Source organism: Poromitra crassiceps (genome assembly GCF_964638095.1).
Source record: "Poromitra crassiceps genome assembly, chromosome: 2".
Classification (NCBI taxonomy): domain Eukaryota; kingdom Metazoa; phylum Chordata; class Actinopteri; order Beryciformes; family Melamphaidae; genus Poromitra; species Poromitra crassiceps.
In genome coordinates this window covers 27810547-27832605 of record NC_139624.1, presented here as the reverse complement: position 1 = coordinate 27832605, position 22059 = coordinate 27810547, and the positions used below count along the sequence as shown (strand labels likewise).

The window sequence follows — 22059 nt, the reverse complement described above, 5'->3', positions numbered from 1 at the left end:
TTTCAATTTCAGTTTAGTTTTGATTAGTTTTTAAGGTGGGTTTGATCGTTTAGTTTAGTTTTTAGTTTTTGAAAATGCTTAGTTTTAGTTTAGTTTTTATTAGTTTTAGTGTTAGTTTTAGTATGTTTTTGCCCCTTTCCTCTTTTTTTTGTAATATGGGTGTTTGTCAGGGGTGAGATTCAAAAGGGTCATAAAATATGATAGATATAGGAAAATAGATTTCATCTCCACTCAAAATATAGGCTTATTATGTAGCCTATTTTATTTAATTTTAGTTAGTTTTAACACACAATACCATTTCAGTTAGTTATCGTTTTTTTGTAAAGCTTATTTTTTTATTTTTTTTTCAGTTTATTTCATGTTTTTTCAATTCTAGTTTTCGTTTTTTCGTTAGTTTTCGTTAACTATAATAACCTTGTCAGCAAGCCATAAAGGTTTTTGAAAAAGAAAGTCAAACATCAAATTTCTGAAGTGGAATTTCTATTATGAGTCATCAAGAACTTACACAAACCAGAGCCATATAATAGAAGAGTTCCGACATCTCCATTCACTCCAATGGACCAGTTTTTTTTCCAGGAAGTAGAAAGTGGAACTCGAGTAAAAAAAGCAGCACTGTCGAGTTGCAACAAAATAGACAGTGTTGTACTTTGAAAGGGTTTTTCATCCCTTGAAATGAATCAAATTGTACATTATCGGCTTTATTTTCGCATGCAAAAGTAGCGCGAGACCCATTCCTGGCTGTTCATTGGCTAATGAGTCTCGCATTTTGGTGCTCCAGTGACGCCACTCTCTTACTAGAGGACACTAACACAAACAATGTGAAATCTAGCTACTTGATCACAAGGTTAAATAGCCTACAACTAACCTCGCGTCACCAGGGCAGGCTCTTCTCAGCCTCCAACTGTGGTGTAGGCTACTATACTGCCATAGGCTACTCTGGGTTCCAGATCTTCGAAGCCACGCCCACTCCAAAGCTGTGTATTTTTTTAGAAGTTTTTACGAGTTGACAATTCAGTCTGAATATCAGGCTAGTGATGAACGGTTTTGCGAGTTTCCAGGACTTGAACGCAGCGTTATTCTTCTCAGATACTGATCTCGCACCGAGTCGCACCTGATTGGTGGCTATAATCTCGCACCTGATTGGTCTCCATGGCAGCGATTCAGGCCAGATACGGTCATAATTTTCGCACCTGATTGGTCTCCATGGCAGTGACGCTGCCCAGATACGATCATAAATTTCGCACCTGATTGGTCTCCATGGCAGCCATTCAGGCCAGATACGGTCATAATTTTCGCACATGATTGGTCTCCATGGCAGTGACGCTGCCCAGATACGACCATAAATGTCGCACCTGATTGGTCTCCATAGCAGTGATTCTGCCGAGATACCATCTCTTGCACCTGGTTGGGCGGCGGAAAGTAGGGGCGGAGTCTCATCTACGGGGATTCGGGGAAGAGACAGTTTTAAAATCACGACATTTCTTCTCGGAACAGACTCAGAAACATGTTTTTCTACGACGCAGGACTCCGCCGCCACTATGGGACGTTTGCTACAGTTTGGTGAGTTCACAGCAAAGTGGCTGCCTACTGCCTAGTTTGCATAGTGCATACAAAGTTGATAGCTAACTACTGTAACTTAATTTGGCTGCAACCGCAAGCAGGTTTCCATGACAGATTAGCTCATGAGCCAACATTAGCTGGTGAAAAGAGCATTGCCGAGTTTTAGAAATGTGTCAATAAATGTTGTTGATCTACCTGCAACATCTAGAAATTGTAGTATCTTGATTACACAGATAAACTGGACCAAGGAAGACTATTAACTATGCTTGTACAGACAGATATCTCAACATTCATCTCCCTAGAGATACTATGTGCTAAGGATATTAATTGTAATTGTGCTCTATCATGTATATGGGTGCTCTGAAAGCAGCAAGCCAAGTCCTAAGTGAAAGATAAGGGATTTAACATCAGGCCTGGATGGAAGGAGCATGTCGCTGTTACATGCAGAAGCTGTGATGCCTTTAAGTTATGGGCTGTGGCAGGCAGACCCAGGTCAAGGGCCTGCAGCTTAAGAAGCTTGCTAGCTCGTGGCCGTTCACACCATACGCCGCCGAAGCAACGCCAAAGTCAGGCTGAAACCTTTTCCCCGCTAGCCGGGCTGCTGAAACCAGCGGTTTCATTTCGGCGTCCTTGTTAACAGGCCATTCGCTTCATTTCATCCATGCCCAATAAGTTGCTCAATAATAATGTTGGATTTTGTAAAGAAGTGATACTTTTAAACATTTGTAAGGCATCCAGTTACCATCCACTCTAGATGGCATCTCTGGTAGGCTACAGATACTATTGCTGGGCTGTGGCGAGAGCATTATAGTCAGCGCCGCTGCTGGCCATTTGGGTGCCTTTAGCGTACATTTTTTCATTGTGCCAATGAAACACTAACCTGACGCTGCTAGATGGATGAGTTCGTTCACATTTGTTTCAGGATTGTGAATTTGTGGAACAATGCCGCCCCCATCTGGCGGAGTCAGGCTAATGAAACACCCCCTCCCAAGAAAAAAATCACAAATGCAATCTTGTGTGTGTGTGTGTGTGTGTGTGTGTGTGTGTGTGTGTGTGTGTGTGTGTGTGTGTGTGTGTGTGTGTGTGTGTGTGTGTGTGTGTGTGTGTGTGTGTGTGTGTGTGTGTGTGTGTGTGTGTGTGTGTGTGTGTGTGTGTGTGTGTGTGTGTGTGTGTGTGTGTGTGTGTGTGTGTGTGTGTGTGTGTGTGTGTGTGTGTGTGTGTGTGTGTGTGTGTGTGTGTGTGTGTGTGTATTGAGAAATCTGGTAATAGTAATTCCGTTATGTTTTATGTTTTGAGATGCCTGAATTATTTCATGTTAGAAGCAGAGGCGCTTTATTTTGAAACTCCAAGAAGGAAGTATCTGCCCTATGCAGGGAAGTAGGCTACAGTAGCTTAACTATGAAAATAGTGTCTCGCAAGATGGACTGAAAAAGTCTGCTGTTTATCTCCCTTTCTGCTGCAGCATGTTGAAGAAATAAATGTTCAGTTTCAACAACACCCGTTCTGATCATTATAGAGCAAGATGATGGCTTCCACTACACAACACTGTATTTACGTAGGCTACGTTACATATTTGCGGGAATGGGAGGAATCTCGCACTTGTACTGATGTCCAGCATGACTGATGACTGAGGGAAAACGTGAGTTTGTTTACTGCGTCGCATGTAATTAACGAGGAGATCCCGCAACTTTCTTTTTAGGAGGCACTGTGGCCAGTTCAAAAATGCCAAACTGGCCCGTGTGGAGAGTTAATTTGAGAAGGGGCATTGATTACCAAACTGCGGGGCATCCACCGTCTGTTTGACCGTGGTATTCCTGCTCTGGATGATGCCCTGGGTGACACTTGGTGCCCTACGCTCAGTGCGTTGTGCGCGAGTAGGGAGCGCCCTGATTATATAGTTCCTTATTTAACTGTATCAAAAGTGATCTGTATGCCTGACCACATTGAGAGTAATGACTCAATAGGAATTATGACACATGAAGTGTACCAAGCCATGCTAAACTGATCCAATAACAGAGTGTATGGCTTGGACCACATGACTGCTGAACACTTGAAATAATATGCCAGTGTGAGGCTAGCTCTCCTTCCCTTCTTGCGATTAGTTTAACTGGTTTTATGATTCGTGGCTTGCTACCAGATTCAACGTTATCTGTTCTGTTGGTCCCTGTTATTAAGGACAAAGCTGGAAAAGTTGGCAGCCTGGACATAGGCCCATAGCTTTAGCCAGCATTCTGTCCAAGGTCCTCGGAAGAATCTTGAGGGATTATGATTGTATTAACTCTTCAGATAAGCAGTTGGGCTTTAAACCAAAACATGGTACCGACCTGTGTATATTTCCCCTAAAGGAAATTGTAAACAAATATAGAGGGCAAAAGTCATCTGTCCTCATGTGTTATAGATGCCTCTAAAGCCTTTGACCGTGTCAATCACAGAAAGCTGTTTGTCAAACTGACTCAAAGAGGGCTGCCTGGGCATATAGTCAGAATTCTGGCTTACTGGTACGTCCACCAGACTATGCAGGTTAAATGTGGCAATAGTGTCTCTGCACCATTTGGGGTCAGTAATGGGGTAAGAGTAGGTGGAATCTTGTCACCAGCACTGTTGAATTGATGTTGGACTGTCAGAATGGCTAAGAGCCTGTAATACTGGATGCAGGGTTGGTGATCTGTTAGTGAATCATATTTTGTATGCAGATGACCTTGTGATTTTTAGTCTGAGCAGTGCTGCTCTACAGCAGCTCATTGCTATATGTACTGTGGTGTGGAGCATGACATTCTATACAATGCCGGTAAGAATGCTGTGTTATTAATATGCAGTGTTGGGAGTAACTAGTTACTAAGTAACTAGTTACTGTAACTTAACTACTTTTTTCAGTAACTAGTAATCTAACTAATTACTTTTTCAAATTCAGTAACTCAGTTACAGTTACTAAAATAGTAACTGGGCTAGTTACTAGTTACTTTAGGACATGAAAATAAAGGACAACTTCAGAGGATTACCCAGTTTCTGATCCTCAGACCTAGTCCGGGGAGAGAGCTGCAGCCAGAGCCCCAGAGGCTAATGACCTTGATAGGCTATAAGCCTCCCCAATAAGCGAAGGTTCAATGCCACACTGTGGCACAGCAACACTAACATAATGTGTGCATTAATAACAATCGAAGCGGACTTTTAAAAGTAACGCAAAAGTTACTTTCCATAGTAACTAATTACTTTGAAGTAACTGGTAACTTTAAAGTAATTAAATTACCTTTTGAGAGAAGTAACTAGTAACTGTAACTAATTACCAATTTTCAGTAACTTTCCCAACACTGTTAATATGTAGAACTAAAGAGGACAAATATCAAAAGTTCCCTGACTTCAAATTGTCAGACAATAATCTTGAGGTCTGTAACAATGTTAAATCTTGGGCATTTTATTACTGATCAGTTAAAAAAAGAAAAAACACGATTTCAGACGGACAAGCCCGTCTTTATTGTCACACGATTACAATCAACACATGCACGGAGGGCCACAACACACACATGCTGACGGTGGCCGGTGAAATTTGTCTTCTGCATTTAACCCATCCTGGCTTTGTCCTTTCCTCCGGGGGGCAGGCCAGGAGCAGTGGTCGCTTTTCTCGTACAGCGCCCGGGGACCGACTTCGGATGTTGTCGTCACTGGTCGGGTGACGATGACGATCTGATCTTCTGCATGTTTTTAATGGGGGGGGGGGTTATATACGGAGGAACCCCCCTGGTTGACAGATGATGTAGACACATACAGGCAATGCCACAGGATATATGCCCATGCCAACAGTCTTGTGCGCAGGTTTGACATGTGCTCAGTTTGAGTGAAGGTGTCTTTGTTCACAGCATATAGCACTCTGCTCTATACTGCTTCAAGTAGCATACTGTATAATGATGCAATGAGAATACTCCTCAAAACACCCAGGTGGTGTAGTGTGAGTGAAGTGTTTGTCACTGTTGGACTTTGCACTTTTCATGCTGTTTTAAGAAATCTAATGTATAAATGTATGCAATGTATGTATCTGATACACATCCAGGCTTAGAGCACTGGCTGAAGAGCCTGTATGTATCAATCAGTGTTACATTTGTCCTGTCTTGTCTCTTTTTTGTATTTTCTATGGACCTGTGTGCATCAATAAAGCTTGATGAATCAATCTTGTTTTCTTTTCCAGGTTGGCAGCCACCAATGCAATCAAGCTGACTCGGAGAAACCTTCTCCGAGTCAATGTGCTGCAAACATGGTAAGAAAACCCACAGCCAAATGATTCATGTTATAGCGAAGATGTAGCTAGCTAGCATGATCACACATTAGTAAGCCTGGTGATGTTAGTGATTGATGCAACGTTAGGCCAGATATAAGATATTGTGGGCAACTCTCTGGGCTAATAAAAGTACACATTACACATGTTTGTTTCATTGTAATAATTAACCATTCTCTGGCTGTGCAGCACAATTACTATTACTACTACTACTACTACTATTACTACTACTACTATTACTACTACTACTACTATTACTATTACACATTACTACTGTTTATTCATTTCATTTTGTAATCATAATTTCACCAAGGTTCATAGAGCCCGAGCTCACAAGCAGTTTGCAGTCTACCTTAGTGTTCAATTTCTCAACAGCTAGGATTTGAATGCAAAGTAAAGTGGCTGGTATGAAAATGGCAGATAAATTTTCTATTTGAGCCACTGCCTATGAACATTTTGTATTATTTGGGATATAGCGTGACTTAACGTTTCAAGGTTTATTTGTTTCTAAACATTAAGTCACGTGATATAGTGTGACTTAACGTTTCAAGGTTTATTTGTTTATAAACATTAAGTCACGTGATATAGTGTGACTTAACGTTTCAAGGTTTATTTGTTTATTTGTTTATAAACATTAAGTCACGTGATATAGTGTGACTTAGCGTTTCAAGGTTTATTTGTTTATAAACATTAAGTCACACGATATAGCATGACTTAACGTTTCAAGGTAAAGTGGCGTTGGCATTCTACCTTTTTGTTATAATTTTGCAGTGAGCACCTCATCGACCATGTGACAGCTGAGGTTCTACCAGTGCAGCAGCCCAACCAGACTGAGAGATTCTCTCTCTACCTGTCAGCTCAACTGCAGTATGGACTGATCATCGTCTACCACAAGCAGTGTGGCTTTCTGCTAGGTGAGACAAAAGACAGGGGGACAGGAGAGAGTGGGAGGAAGAGACATGGAGAATAAAAGGAGAGCTGGCTCATGGTTGTGTGTCTTCTGAGGTACTGTAGATAAAGCCCGTGAGACAGTGGACAGAGAGATGTTACCTGCTAGTTGATAGAGAAAGGTAGATGGGAGGGAAATGGGGGAGAGGATGGGTGGCACTTGTTTCTACCTGTCCTCCAAGGTACATGGTCTTCAATGTAACTAGGTGACCTGCTGAGATTAAAGAAAGGAACGGAAAGAGTAGACTGAGGAGAGGGTGTTTGCTTCTCTGTGTACTGACAAAACCCAAATGTGTTTCATTTAAATTGACCATAATCACATGTAGAAACAAGGGAGTGGGCGTGAGTGAGCTGGCTTTAAATGCTGGCTTCAAACAAGGTGGTGATTGCACTGTTGTAGACACATGGAGGACTTTGAGAAATACAGTGCATCAGAGTAGGCAGCAAGGTATGCAGGATAACAACAGTTCTTATTTTATTGTGTAAATTGTCTTTCCATGTTAGGCTGAAATGAAAAGTGAAAATGTTTTCTGTTGATCTGACATTAAAGCCTAACATCTGTGTCAACTACAAGATGTAAAAAAAAAAAAAAAATCTCAGAAATGCTGTTTTCTGGTAAAAGCGAGTCCCATGAATAATAAGTAAGCCCTAGCTGCTCCAGTGTTTTTGGGCCTGTTGCATCACACATCCACATAATGTTCAAATTATGCTGCAGAATCTGATATACTGTAGAATAGAACAGAACATCCCAAAGCTTTCACATACAGTACATAATTATCATTGAATATGGTCAAAGAATATGACAAAAAAAACATGAATATTCTTTATATGGCATCAGGCATTTATAGTTTGGATAACGCTAGAAATTAGCTGTAGCTTTTGAAGGAAAATGATTGCAACCTTGATAATTTATCAACAGGATAATTCTTTCAGTCAAAACTGAAAAAACTTTGGCTTCGATTTGGCTTTCTTGAGCCCAAAATTGGAGAGGATGTCATGCGCTTCATTCCCATTGAACCAGCCTTCTGTATAGATGAGTCATTATGGTCACATTCATTACTTTCATTGTCATGTCGTATATTTTATACCAAGTTGACCCATGGGTGACGCCTCTGCCTTTCTGCTTCTGTTGCAGAGGAAATAATGCACTTATTATGAAGTGTGTGTGTGTGTGTGTGTGTGTGTGTGTGTGTGTGTGTGTGTGTGTGTGTACATGTATATGTGTTCATTTGTGTGAGAGACATCTTGACCGTGCAATTCCTACCTGTCCTTTTCTGTTTTGCAGAGGAGATTCAACAGACCATTGACCGCTTGACACTTGCTATGAAATGCACGCTCATTGACATTGCTGAGCCTGAAAGGTCTTCACACACACACACACACACACACACACACACACACACACACACACACACACACACACACACACACACACACACACACAAACACACTTGTACATAGTCTGCCCCCCACATTGACCTGTATATTTACAATGACTTACTTACTACTGTATTAATCTCATTTCTATCTTCTTATTTTTTAACTCTCATAAATCAAATCACCAGCACACATCTGAAAAATATGCAGAGCAGAACACTCAAAGTAAAAATTAAATCAGGGCTCCATAGGATTTGAGCTGTAACGTTGGTATCCCTCCCTCACCCTCTACCTGGCAGGCCTTTGCTCCTGGACCTGCCTGACATGGTTCTGATGACTCAGGAGGCTAACCCCTGCTTCGGACTCATGAAAGAGCAGGAGTTGCCCAGCCCCGATCAAATACACCAGGTACAATTACACACCTATACAACTTTAATGCATTGATGTCAAACACTGCAGGCAAACCACACACCAAATACAACTTTATACCTGACAAAAGTTCAATGGACAAACCAAAGAGGATCCTGGAGCACACGATTCACTGGAAAATTGCTTTATTCAATGACTAACGTTTCGACGCCTGCTGCGTCTTCATCAGAGTCAAACAGGGTGACAAGCAAAACAACTTGCTTTAAAAAGCCTCCCCAATACACATCGCAGTCCGTCATTGGCTGCTAAGGATGGGAGGTGCCCAAACCCAGTGAGCCAATAGCACTCAAACAGCACAGTGAAGTAGGCTATAATGGCCAGCCACATTTATAAATAACAATATAATATAAGCCATAGAATAGAAATAGAATATAAATACATAGGCACAAATAACAGTTTCTCCCAATGGAAAGGTACAGGTTATAAATAACAAGAGAGGCTTAGTTCCTCGTTTAGACCATTTGGTTCAACAGTATTTAGGCTGTGAATTCAAAATGCTTCTCTTCTTAACAGTTTGTTGACAGTGTCGCCTCCTCTCTGTGAACAACTTTATACCTGTCATTACTTCACAAAGAGCAAACGTACCTGTAGCCAGTCCCAGGGTAGGATTTTTTTTTAACACAGGCTATTTGCCTTTTCTTTGTTGCCCTTGTTTTGGGGGCATTTTAGATCATTTCCAGGGTAATTTGATCAAATGTTGGGAAATACCTTAGTTCTTCTTTGTTGCATACCAGACCAATAATCAATTACTCTTATCCAAGCATATTTTATTTCTAAAAGTTCATAAACAATCACAGTTAAAAATCCTCTTTGCCTATCATCTCAACACTGTTGAATGTCTGGCCCAGTCTTTTGTCTGAAGAAGCTGCCCATCTCCTCCAGTATAAAATACAGCTGATATAGTAAACCCAAACCCTCCTGTCCTAAAGGAAGCATTGTTTCATGCATTCATTAGTAGGGCTGGGTTCAAAAAATCGATTCTCCGATTTTTAATCGATTTTTATTTTAATCCTCGATTATCGACTCATATGTCCAGAGATCGATTTTCTTTTATAATTTTTTTTTATTTTTTATTTTTTTTAATAAACAGGCTAAAATATTATGCTGTGTGTGGTAGTTGAAACATAGTTTCAAGTTGACGTTTATTTATGTTTGTAGTTGAAACAAAAACATAAATACTGTAGGCTACATGAATGGAAATGTTTGATCATTAATATCTACTTTTAGAAATTATATAGGCTGAAATCAAATCACTGTGCATAATTGTGAAAGTGTCTTTATTGACAGATGAAAAGGCTGTTATTTACCCTTTGTCACCACCTGGTGAGTAAATATATGTGTAACTAAAACCATTAAAATTGACAACAGGTCTGCAACTTTTTTTCCCCATGTATCTACTTGGCTGGTTGGGAACCCCTGTGTTACATAACTGGACAGTCATGTAATTCAGGGTACAGCTCAAAAAACACGTTTTGGTATCACTAACCAAATCAATATTGAAATTGATCGAATCGGAATCGGATCGAATCGAATCGAATCGAAATTAATCGATTCGCAACCTTGTGAATCGGAATCGAATCGATTCTTGAAATTTGAACCAATACCCAGCTCTATTCATTAGTTGGGTTTCCATCCACCTGTTTTTATGCACATTTTCAATTTGCGCATAAAAAACCTGAGTGGAAATGCTGTAAAATGCGGAAAAAACTACAATTATCGCAAAAAGGTTTTCACGCTTGGGGAAGGTGGAAAAGTTGGCGTAATCGATAAATGGTAATTGCGATAAATGCAGTGGAAACAGATGAAGCGAATCTTCCTTCGTCTCTCTATTCAAAAACCACGCAGTTTCATGTATGTCGGCGTAGCCTACACTAAATAGGGCTACAGTTGAAGGTAAATAATGGTAAATAAACAGGAACATTTTTAGACCGCCGTGGTGTGTTTAAACTGAAGAAGACTGAGATTAATTTTAATGCGACTCACTTCTAGAATTGCTCTGTGGATTATAACGTTATGTTGCTGAGTTGAAGACTGCCACCTGGTAATCTAGAAATTGCAGCTCATGGTCTATGTACCTTTGTAGATCATCAAGAAACTTTAAATGATCAACGTAGATGTTTTGGTGCGTCCTGGTGGCTCACCTGGTAGCACGCATACCACGGAGGCTCACGCGGGTTAGAATCCCACCCGAGGTCCTTTGCCGCATCTCATCCTCTCTCTCTCTCCACCCTTCCTGTCTGCCTACTGACCTGTCATATCTAATAAAGGCAGATCAGCAGAGGCAGACATCCTCAAACATGAGGTGATTGACCGCTCTATAATAGCAGTGGAAACGCACATTATTTCGCATTTTCTTTTGCTGATTTTCTGAGAATTCAATGACAGTGTGTGATACATTTAGATGGAAACCCAACTAGTGTATCAAATGTATTATGTTGTTGAAAAGTAGCACACACGTCGAGCCAAACTCGCCACACTGATGTGTTGAACACGACACATGTTTAGCCTCTTTGTACGTATATACCAAATAGAGGACCGCAGGAATGAGTCTCATACGTGTCAAATGCAATGGGATTTTAGTATGGGGATTCTGGTTCAATGCATGAAATAAGGTCTGTGGTTAACAAAAGTTTATGAAACAGCGACTTTTGTGTTCAGCAACATAATCTTAACAAACGAGGCCTCCCATACTGTATGTCTATAATTAGTACAACAATATGAAATCATGAGATTTAAAAGGGTCTCTGAACTGGGCCGCACAGTGACTTTCACAATGCAAATGAGAGAATGTTATATTTAGATTCCGTTTTGTACTTAAAGGAACACTCTGCCCATTTTCAACCAGCTTTGTATCATTAGAACATCAGTAGTATATCAGAAAACTGTAAACGGTTTTGAAGTCTGTCATTTAATTTGACAGTTATTGAGTGTTAAAGTGTGGACCAGTGACATCACTGGTCCACACTAACTCAAATTAATAACTCATTAACTCAAATCAACTCTCAATAACTGTCAAACTATTCATCATTCATCTAGTTTGACAGTTATTGAGAGTTGATTTGAGTTAATGAGTTATTAATTTGAGTTAGTGTGGACCAGTGATGTCACTGGTCCACACTTTAACACTCAATAACTGTCAAATTAAATGACAGACTTCAAAACAGTTTACAGTTTTCTGATATACTACTGATGTTCTAATGATACAAAGCTGGTTGAAAATGGGCGGAGTGTTCCTTTAAGCATTTGTGCTTGTTCAGTTTCAGGCTATCAGAGTTTCCCAAATATTACAATTCAATACTGAGGCCCACATGTCACATTGCCAGGAATCAAAGAAGATAAATTTGATCTTCTGCCTTTTCTACACATAGAATCAAAGTAAGTTAATTACCGTAAATTCCGGACTATAAGCCGCACCTTTTTTCCCCGTTTTTTGGGCTTTTTTGGCCCCTGCGGCTTATATAACGGTGCGGCTTATCTATGGATTTTTTCAAAAAAAAAAAAAAAAAAACTCTCTTTTTTAGCACTCTTTCTAACTATAAATCCTATATAACTATAATAAGTTTTAATTTCCTCTCTTGCCCTCTTTTCACCACACTGTATGACACTGTGTGCACTGTAAAAAACAACACAGGTGGTGTTGTGTTGTGTTATGTTGTTTTGTTGAAATGTTAATAAATGGGAGCTTCCTCTACAATCCCCTCTGTGCATGAACCCTTACATATGGTAATTAAACATTAAAACACCCAAAAAAAAAAAAAAAAAAAAAAAAAAAAACATTAAAACACCCGCGGCTTATAGTCCGGTGCGGCTTATATAAGAAAAAAATAGTCAACTTTGAAGGTGCGGCTTATACACCGGTGCGGCTTATAGTCCGGAATTTACGGTAGATTTATCTAACAAAAACAGATTTGTTCTGAATCTCTCTTTTTTTTCTAACAACCCCAAACTCGCAATTAGCTTGCCTCTGGCTGTGAAAAGGCAGTATTGGTGCTGTTCAATTCATTCTCCTGAATCATCCAAGAGGTTGAAACAAGCTTATCACACACACACACACACACACACACACACACACACACACACACACACACACACACACACACACACACACACACACACACACACACACACACACACACACACACTATGAATCTGTGCTTGTACCATACAGCTTATATTTACTGATGTTTATTCCTAGGGATGGATGAAAGTGTCAGCTTCAGACCTCTCTACCCAAGGTAATCTGTCTAGGGTTTATATGAATGGTCAAAGTGGATTTTCTTGAAAATTCAAACTCAGCATGAGAATGTTGTTAGTTCTATTCTGTGACCCCAAAAAAGACATATTCAACACATTTTCCATGTTTTTGTCATTGTCCCAGCTTGTTTTCTACTTCCTATCATAACGCATCATTCAAGTGTGGTGAAACTCATGGCCGTGTCTACCTCATTCTAGTGCTAAATCTGTATGTCTCCCATGTCCTGCTGCTGTGTGAAACTAGCTAACACATCCCCTGCGGCTGCCATCACCATCACAGAGCCGATTATCCGCCGCACTGATGAGGTAAATTATGTTAGAGTCCAGGGAATCTTTTTTAATCATTTTTAGGCACAGCAGCGCACCCTGGTGGATCAGTGAGCTCGGCTGCGTTACCAGCCATTACGGAAGTCGTAACACAACTGGGTCAAGTGGGCGGGGCTACATAAGGTGAATAGGGGAGTGAAGTGTGTGACCCCTGACAGATTGACCACAGTCAAAAGGAAGGAGAGGGATGTTCTCTCACGCATGAAACATGTTTATCAGGAATAAGTCTAGCTGTGCTTCTACACACTGTTACCTTCCCCGCCCTTCCTCCACAAGCATCACCAGCTGACCAAATCCATTTTGCTTTGATAAGAGCTGACTCCACTACATCAGCCTGCACTCACACTGTACTGTTTATAGAGATACAAACATCAATTAACTATATTTCTTTTGTCCTCTGTGTCCTCTCATCTGCCCCTTTGTATGAGGAGGTATTCTTTACAACCACCTTTGTGTTTACGTTCGTCTCGCCTGCGCACATTTATTTTTTTCTCCTCCCATCTTTATTTTCATTATTTTATTCATTTTCTTTATACATTTAACCAACTCTCTGTTTCCCTGTATCATGATATCCACACACTCATTTCGCTATAATTCTGCCCCTTCCCCCCCGTCTCTCTCTGTCATTCTCTTCTTATCCTGTATCAGCTTTTTGACGGAGTCAAGGAACTTCCTGAATTGACGGATACAGAACTTGACATGCTGATAGCAGAACCGGGTTTCTTCCCTGGAGGTGTGTGTCTTTGTGTTTCTGTCTTGCAACTTCTTTCATTTCTGAATGATAAACTTTGAATGTGTATTTTTAGTGTGTTTATGTTTAATCTAATGATTTATTTTAGGGCCATATGATTTCCGCAAAACAGAGAAAATGGACGGAATCATGGAATTTGATCATAAAAATAAAAATGTAAAACATGGAATTTGCAGAATTTTCCATAAATTGGCTGAAATGGATAAAAAATAGGCCAAATGATCAAAAGTAGACCTAATTATTGTAGTAACCTAAATAATTTTATAATTATAAAATAGATCTAGAGAAACTATTCCGTTTTCGATTGGGGTGTTTTGAGAGGGGGGGGTCTGTCTTGTGTAGAACGATCCTAACCCCTAAATAAAAATAAAAATAGACAAAACAGAATTTGGAAAAAAAGAAAACGGATTTTGGGCACGGTAGCTCACCCGGTAGAGCGCGTACCACAAATGCTTAGTCCTTTGCGTGGCAGACCCGGGTTTGAATCCGACTTGTGGTCCTTTGCCACCTGTCATCCCCTCTCTCTCCCCCCACCTTTCCTGTCTGCTTACTGTCCTATCCAATAAAGGCAAAATGCTAAATAATAATAATAATAAAATATTTCATATGGGCCTACATGCAGTAGGTCTTGTCCACACTAAATGGGAGCTCCTGCATTGTCTTCTGTTGTGTGACTGTCTTGAAACGTGTCAGCACCGGTCAACCTGGCCAAACTCATTGTGGCACTCTTATAATTGGGTAATAAAAGCAATTGTCATTCATGCCTTTTCAGCCAGGGGTCACCTGAAACGTTTATTTTCTGGGGACCCCATTTCATATCAGGGGAGCTTGGACTGCCTCCTCTCCTTAGCAAAAAAGACAGCGCCATCAGCATAAGGAAAATATGTCAATATTGTGTGTTGAGTGAATTCCCTTTCTTCATTAAAACAGCAGTAAATTAATAATTGAAATAATTATTTCTTAATAGATCTGCTTTGCCAATAAAAATCAATTTAAAATCTTATCGCCGTTAGCAAGCTTTCTACACACCAGATCATTCTCTCAGGGCAAATGAGAACTTCTGTATCTGTGTGTCCATGTGTTGTTTATATGTTTTGACACTTTGGGTGTGTGTCCATACACTATTTACACGTGTGTGTGTGTGTGTGTGTGTGTGTGTGTGTGTGTGTGTGTGTGTGTGTGTGTGTGTGTGTGTGTGTGTGTGTGTGTGTCTGTGTGTGTGTGTGTGTGTGTGTGTGTGTGTGTGTGTGTGTGTAACAGATGAGGACGAGCAGGTGGGAGAGAGGCAGCCGGATGCCCAGTGAGTGTTGTGTTTGTGCATATTAGCATTAGTTCTTTACATTTCATTTCACAGTGTGTGCAGCAAAGACAGGAAAATATGCAAAATGGATAACATCATGGCCTCTATCTTCCCAAAAGCGCTAATTTTGCGTTTGCGCTCGTTTAACGCCGTGCGCAATGCAAATTGGGGGCGGACACAAGCGCATTCCTGTGATAATTGTACTGGGCATTGGCTGCCCCATGCCAAAGCAGGCGTTTCAGTGCTAAAATGTGGGGATAGATGGCGTTACCCTATCGTCAGCAGCGCGCAATTACTTTGCGCTAAGAGCTTTGAAAAGGACCTCTTATGCGCAAATACCTCTGCGCTGGGTGCTCTGCACGGAGATTACGGCTGCGCTCTCAGCACAGAGAGGTATTTGCGGAGTGGAAAGTGGAATTCCTTGTGGATATGTCATTAAGCACAGCCTTGCCACGCCAAGACATCAAATTATGCTACTAAAATTGAGTATTAGCAGATAATTCAGTGAGGCAATCAACTATAACTCACTGAGAAACTTTTATCACATCGCAAAGAGGGAAATAAATTGAGAAGAACACTTGTGGGACAATGGACATAGGCTATTTACCTTCATAACCCGAAGGGTCATTGGCACCACAGACGATCTGTCAATAAGCTCCCTCTGTCCTTGCACGAGTGAGTACACTCTATTACGCATGGAGAGAATTACAGCATATTGCATGCCTCGCGCAAACAACCATTGCGAGACAGGAATCTGATTGGTTTTGATTGACGTAATGCCCAGCCTTGCCTGGCCACGCCTGTGAATAATTCTGGTAGTTAAGACTGCCAAAATCCCGTTTGCGCAGGCATTTTGGGGCGCAGATGATTTTTGGCAGAATTGGCACGGCTCTAATTTGCGACAGGTGCCGTGAACGTGCCCGCCGAGAATTGCATCCCCAACATATTTCGGGGCTGTTTTAACTTAGAAATCAGGGAGGTTGCGTCTACCAGACAATTATATCACTTTGAATCAGTTACATTTCTGTATAAATCATTACAAGTAGCTCCCGTGAGGTGGGGATGTTTTTTTTGCTGCTCGGCGGTGGAGCAAAACTCGGCAGAACACCTGGCGGACGGCGCAAGGCGGAACGCTATCTTCCGTGCCTTAAGGCATGCGCAAACAGTGCGCAAAGCGCTATTTAGAGATAGCGCCTGTCGGAAGATAGAGGCCCATAATTTGTCACATTGACCAAATAATAATATCTTGTCATCACTCATTGCTCCCCTCTGTCCCCAGAAATGTAGTTGATATAGGTAACATCTCACTTTGCCATTGACGTACTGTAGTGTTGTGGTCAAGACCACCTAAACCAAGACTGAGTCAAGACCAAGACGGAGCTGGGGGCGAGACCAAGACTGGGACCAGTCCAATGCCAGACCATTTTCAAGACCATGACTCTAATTATAGCTTCACTTTTACACCAGCGGTTTCCAACCTTTTCCAACTCAGGGCCTACTTGAAAATCTCAATTTAAGAAATACGGAGGACAAATAATGCATTCTGAATTCGTGACCATAAGGTTGGGAACCACTGGAATAAGCAAGTGGTATGACTGATGATTTGGAAGAGATCTCTGAAGCCACTGCTCTGCTCTTCCGTGCCTTGTCTCCTTGTGTTGTCTTCCTTGGCACGTGAGGTGAGTGGTTTCAGTGGGAAAACTTTCAAACTGCAAAGTTATTGGTTGCAATTGAAGGGAGGATGTTTCTTTTTACACCCAATCACAGTACAAAAAAAAGACAATACACAGACAGGTAATGATGTCACTGCAGTTGTGGTCTTGACTGGTCTTGAAATAAAAGCCAGAGTCCGGCTTGTCCAAGACGAGTCAAGACCAAGACCGAGGGAGGGCGAGTCCGAGACGACTAGTGTCGAGTACTGCAACACTACATGGACGGCCCAGTAGCCAAACAAAGGAACCTTCCACCCAGCTGTGACAACACACTTTGTGTTGTGCAACAGAGAAACAGGTTTGGTGAAGGTAACAATAATCTGTGTATAATTATGTGTTACCAGGCCAGACCAGGAGCCTATGGAAGTTACCCCGGCAACTGTTGCCAAGGAGATGACCCCCCCGCCATTTGCCCAGGAGGCGGCTGTGGTTCAGGAGGTAAAGCATGTCGTCCATCAATCAGAAAGTCAGTGGTTCGATCCCTGGCGCATCCAGTCTGCATGTCGAGGTGTCCTTGGGCAAGACACTGAACCCCAAATTACTCCCGATGGCCGTGCCAGCACCCTGCGTGGCAGTTTGCTGCCCTCGGTGTATGAATGTGTGTGTGAATGGGTGACCATCCGGTTTGTTCGATACAACAAAAGTCAGTAAGCCGTAGGCCTGAAAACGCAAAAAATGTAAAGTGGCAATTTTTGTCAAAACTGACGACACAGCTCCACTTCATGCATGGAAGACAATAGTCCGAGCATTCACTAGCCTATCAATATAGCCTTAATGGCATAAAGTGAATGCATTGACATTCAACAAACTATCATGACATCAGAGTCTGTTAACGAGTTGCTAAAAATACATAATGGGCAATAACTGCCCCCTATTTACATTAAATTATCTAATCGTTAACCTCAATTAATTAAACGACCATACAACTCACGGCCAGATGCATTGATTTTCTCAAGTCCCAAGTGCTGCAAAGAAGAAAAAAAATCATAGGGCTTTACTGGGTTTATATTCTGTAATGCAACCAATCTGCAACAGTTTATTACCATTACTGACTTCTGTATCACTCTATGATGTGGATAATTCACAGAATACAGGAAGCTAGGCGTTTTACCTTAAAAAAAAAGCGAAAATTGATTACTTGGTAAATAAAAAACTGAACAGTCGACTCACTACGGGTTAAAATGGACTTTTAATTGTCTGTATTCTATGTGTTCTGTGTATTTCGGATCACAAACAAAAAAATGTTGCAAAGTGGATCTACTATTACTTTATTTAATTGCCATTATTGTGATGGTTCTAAACAGAAGTTTCCGTTTTATTCTGGCTCACTTGACGCTGCTCACAGTTGGTGTTGACATTTGCGGCTCCAGTCTGCACATGAATCGTTATCACAAACACTGTGTATAAATGCGGAATAGGCCAGAATGCAACAACAGTTTTCCATTTTATGCAGGGACTGTGTTGTGGTCTAAACGTGGCCTAAGTTTACATTCCACAATGTGACTCGTGAACTTCTCATTGCCTATTGAAAACACTCTGGTTTGTGTGTGTGTGTGTGTGCGTGTGTGTGTGTGTCTGTGTGTCCGTGCATGCGTGCATGTGTGTGTCATCTCATAAGTTCCAGCAGGTGTATTCCCGTGAGCATGAGTGTGATGGCATCTTCAAGACTCAAAAGTGTTCAAATGTAACGCTGAAGTCCTGTCTCCCTCACCCTGCCACTAGGTGGCTGTTCGTCCTCCCAGGGAGCCCCGCCGCAAGCGTCAGCTGGTCTTTGCAGACGCAGAGACCCAGATATCTGACAACGCCTTTAGAGAGCAGATTCAAAACCCGCTGGCCGAGACACGGAGCATGGTATAGAAACACACACACACACACACACACACACACACACACACACGCACGCACGCACGCACACACACACAGACACAGGGTCTCACTCATCTACACATTTTCAATGTTAAATGCACTACATTAAAATAGAATTTAAGAAATAATAAAGTAGGCAGTGGGCCCTACTAAAAAATCCAAGGCACTAAAACACTTAAAAAGCCTTTATTTTAGATCGGCTTAACCCAACGCGTGTCGATTGCCGACACGCGTGACTCTCCCACACACACAGAGTCACATGGGAAGTTACACACATAGATAGAAAAGCATTATGGACACACATATACACATAGTATATGTGAAGTCAAGTTTATTTGTATAGCCCTAACTCACAAGCATGTCGCAGGGGGCTTTACAGAGAATATGTCTAGCTAAATCTAGCTATAATAATAATAATAATAATAACAACATGGTTGAACAATCTTATGTCAGAGAGAGACAGAGGGAGGGGAGAGGGGAGAATGGGGGGAGAAGGAGAGAGCAGGGGGAGCGGAGAGGAGATATATATATATATATATATATATATATATATATATATATATATATATATATGGATTTGAAATTAAACAATCAAGATGTGCTTTCATTGCAGAATTCCATCTTTAATTTGAGGGTATTTACATCTAAATCATGAACAGTGTAAGAATTACATTACATGTTAAGGGACCAAAATTACATTTTAAGAGACCAAAAGTAATTGGACAAACTAACATAATGTAGTCACATCATCAATAAATGCAAGGGAATCAATTCTATGATCATGATCACGGTCAGTTCCATTTGCGTTGACAGCCATACATGCGTGGGCATGTACTGTATAATACATATATAATGTATGTATGTATGTATGTATGTATGTATGTATGTATGTATGTATATAATGTATGTATAATACATACTGCATGGGCATGTACTGTATAATACATATATAATGTATGTATGTATGTATGTATGTATGTATATAATGTATGTATAATACATACTGCGTGGGCATGTACTGTATAGCTGTCAATGGAACTGCTTCTCTTGTATTTATTGATGATGCAACTGCTGACGACAGCAGCAGAATAAATTCTCAAGTGTTTCGGACAATATTATCTGCTCATATTCAGTCAAATGCTTCAGAACCCATTGGATGATTGCATGATTATGTTACTTTGTCCAATTACTTTTGGTCTCTTAAAAAGGGGGTGGGGGGGCACATGTAGAAACTGTTGTAATTCCTATACTGTTCACCTGATTTGGATGTAAATACTCTCAAAGTAAAGCTGAAAGTCTGCACGTAAAGCACATCTTCATTTCAAATCCATTGTGGTGGTGTACAGAGCCAAAATGATGACAATTGTGTTATTTATGGACCTGATGTGTGTGCGTGTGTGTGTGTGTGTGTGTGTGTGTGTGTGTGTGTACTATGTATATCCTTCAACATTCTCATCCTTACCATTTCTTTAATTTCCTCTGAAGCACAATCAATGCCTCCCTCTCTCTCTCTCTCCCTCCCCCTCTCTCTTTGCATTGTATCCTCTCAAATAAATCAGAAATCTTCTTTGAAAATGTCCCATCAAACTAACTCTTCGATCTTGCTCTCAGTCGCAGGTACTGGTGGACTTGCCCTTTGTGACCAGGCACGCCACTCCTGCTCAGCTCTTCAGCGGCCCCACTGGCTGTTAGTATCCCACTGCTACAGTATGCTTCACCCTGAGCTTTTCAATGCCTGGAGCAAAGGCTTTGAGCATAGTGACAGGGTTCCTGTGCTCAGAGAAAACCTGACCAGTCCTGAAACGTTTTCAAAGTGTAATGAGTACTGAAAAAACTTTCTGTGAATAGCAAATCCAAGTTATAGTAAATTAAAACAACACCTAGGAATATCAGTTTACATCTGAGGGATTTAGCTGCTTATATTTTAGCTTTATCATTAGCAAAACTTGTAGTGCCTCTGTATGTAACTGAGATGCAATGCCATAAAAGCGAACATTTACAGTATAAATGTTGTATCCAGTATTATACTTTAGTCAATTTCACTTTTCCACATCGGCTCTGCTATCGACCATAGAAATATTGACCAAACCTCGTCAGTTTGACAGCCGATTTGCCCTTTGACCCCTCGACAGCTCTCTTCCACGCTGACCTGCAGTTGCTGTGGAAACAGAGCGCCCAGCCGTGCATCATTATGGGGGAAGAGGAAGAGGGGGAAGAGCAGGTGTCGGACCATGAGGTGTGCGTCAGTGTTTGTGTGAGAGGGAGAGGGAGTGTGCCTGTCTTTTGATTCTTTAGTCTTGTCTTAATTAGGTCCCTGAGTGAGTTTATGGAAATATGGTAATAATTACTACTTCAAATTGGCGATTTGACACCCTCTTACTAGAGGGTGACACGGGAGTGGTTTTTCACTCCTGTCCCATTCCACTCCCACAAATATATTCCCGTCCCGCCCCACTCCCGCCAGGGTAAAAAAAATCCTGTCCCATCCCACTCCCATTTTTAGTTTTATTTCTTTTATGTTTTAGTCTCTAGGGAACGCAAGGATTTTGATTTGATGTTCTCCTCCTTTTTAGATTATTTTGTGTTCTGCTGCAGTTTTAATTCACACCATTTGGCCATATTTAAACTGATATATTGTTGTCATGATTCCACTCCCATTGACTTTTTTCCACATCCCGTCCCAATCCCGGGATTAATAGTGAAATTACTCCCACTCCCCCGGGAATCCCAGGGGACTCCCGAAACAGGCAGACAGGGTGGACAAGATACCATTCAACTTTGACTCGTTTACTCACCAATTTGGCTCTCTTCCAAATAATCCAGCCACATAACTATGTCCATTCATTAAATTAAATACCACGGGAACATGAATGGTTTGTAAAAGTGCCATTTAACAATACTATATAACAGAAGTAATCCCAGCATCGTCAACACAGCCACTCATTGGCTCTGGACATACTGCTGTAGTATTCAAACATGAGCCGCTCTGCGAGCGAGTGAGTGAGTGACTACTCCTGTTACTAAGATTAAGACTCGTCATTTTATAGATCTCATTTCAATCATATGGAATGGTTCCTTCACTCACTGTATTTCTCTCTCTCTCTCTCTCAGATCCCCAGGGTTGACTCACCAGCGCTGCATCCCGCAGAGGGCTCATGTAGGATTTTCCCTCTCTATTTTTGTGTTTAATGATACTCTTAGCACTAGTGTAGTAGCCTGACTCTGCCAGATGGTGGCGATATTACTAGTGTTGTCTTAACTCATTGAG

The 22059-nt window shown here is 41.2% G+C and overlaps 1 protein-coding gene across 1 annotated transcript; it reads left to right on the top strand.

The window, feature by feature from the left end:
• Positions 1-1504: 1504 nt before the first annotated feature.
• LOC310799227 (meiotic recombination protein REC8 homolog) lies at positions 1505-18782 on the top strand (the record flags this gene model as incomplete). Its single annotated transcript, XM_083661801.1, has 11 exons — positions 1505-1560; positions 5741-5809; positions 6599-6741; positions 8061-8136; positions 8452-8560; positions 12777-12816; positions 13080-13141; positions 13811-13895; positions 15174-15213; positions 17270-17363; positions 18648-18782. 11 exons carry the CDS (start codon positions 1505-1507, stop codon positions 18780-18782), a joined length of 909 nt encoding a protein of 302 aa, XP_083517927.1.
• Positions 18783-22059: the final 3277 nt, after the last annotated feature.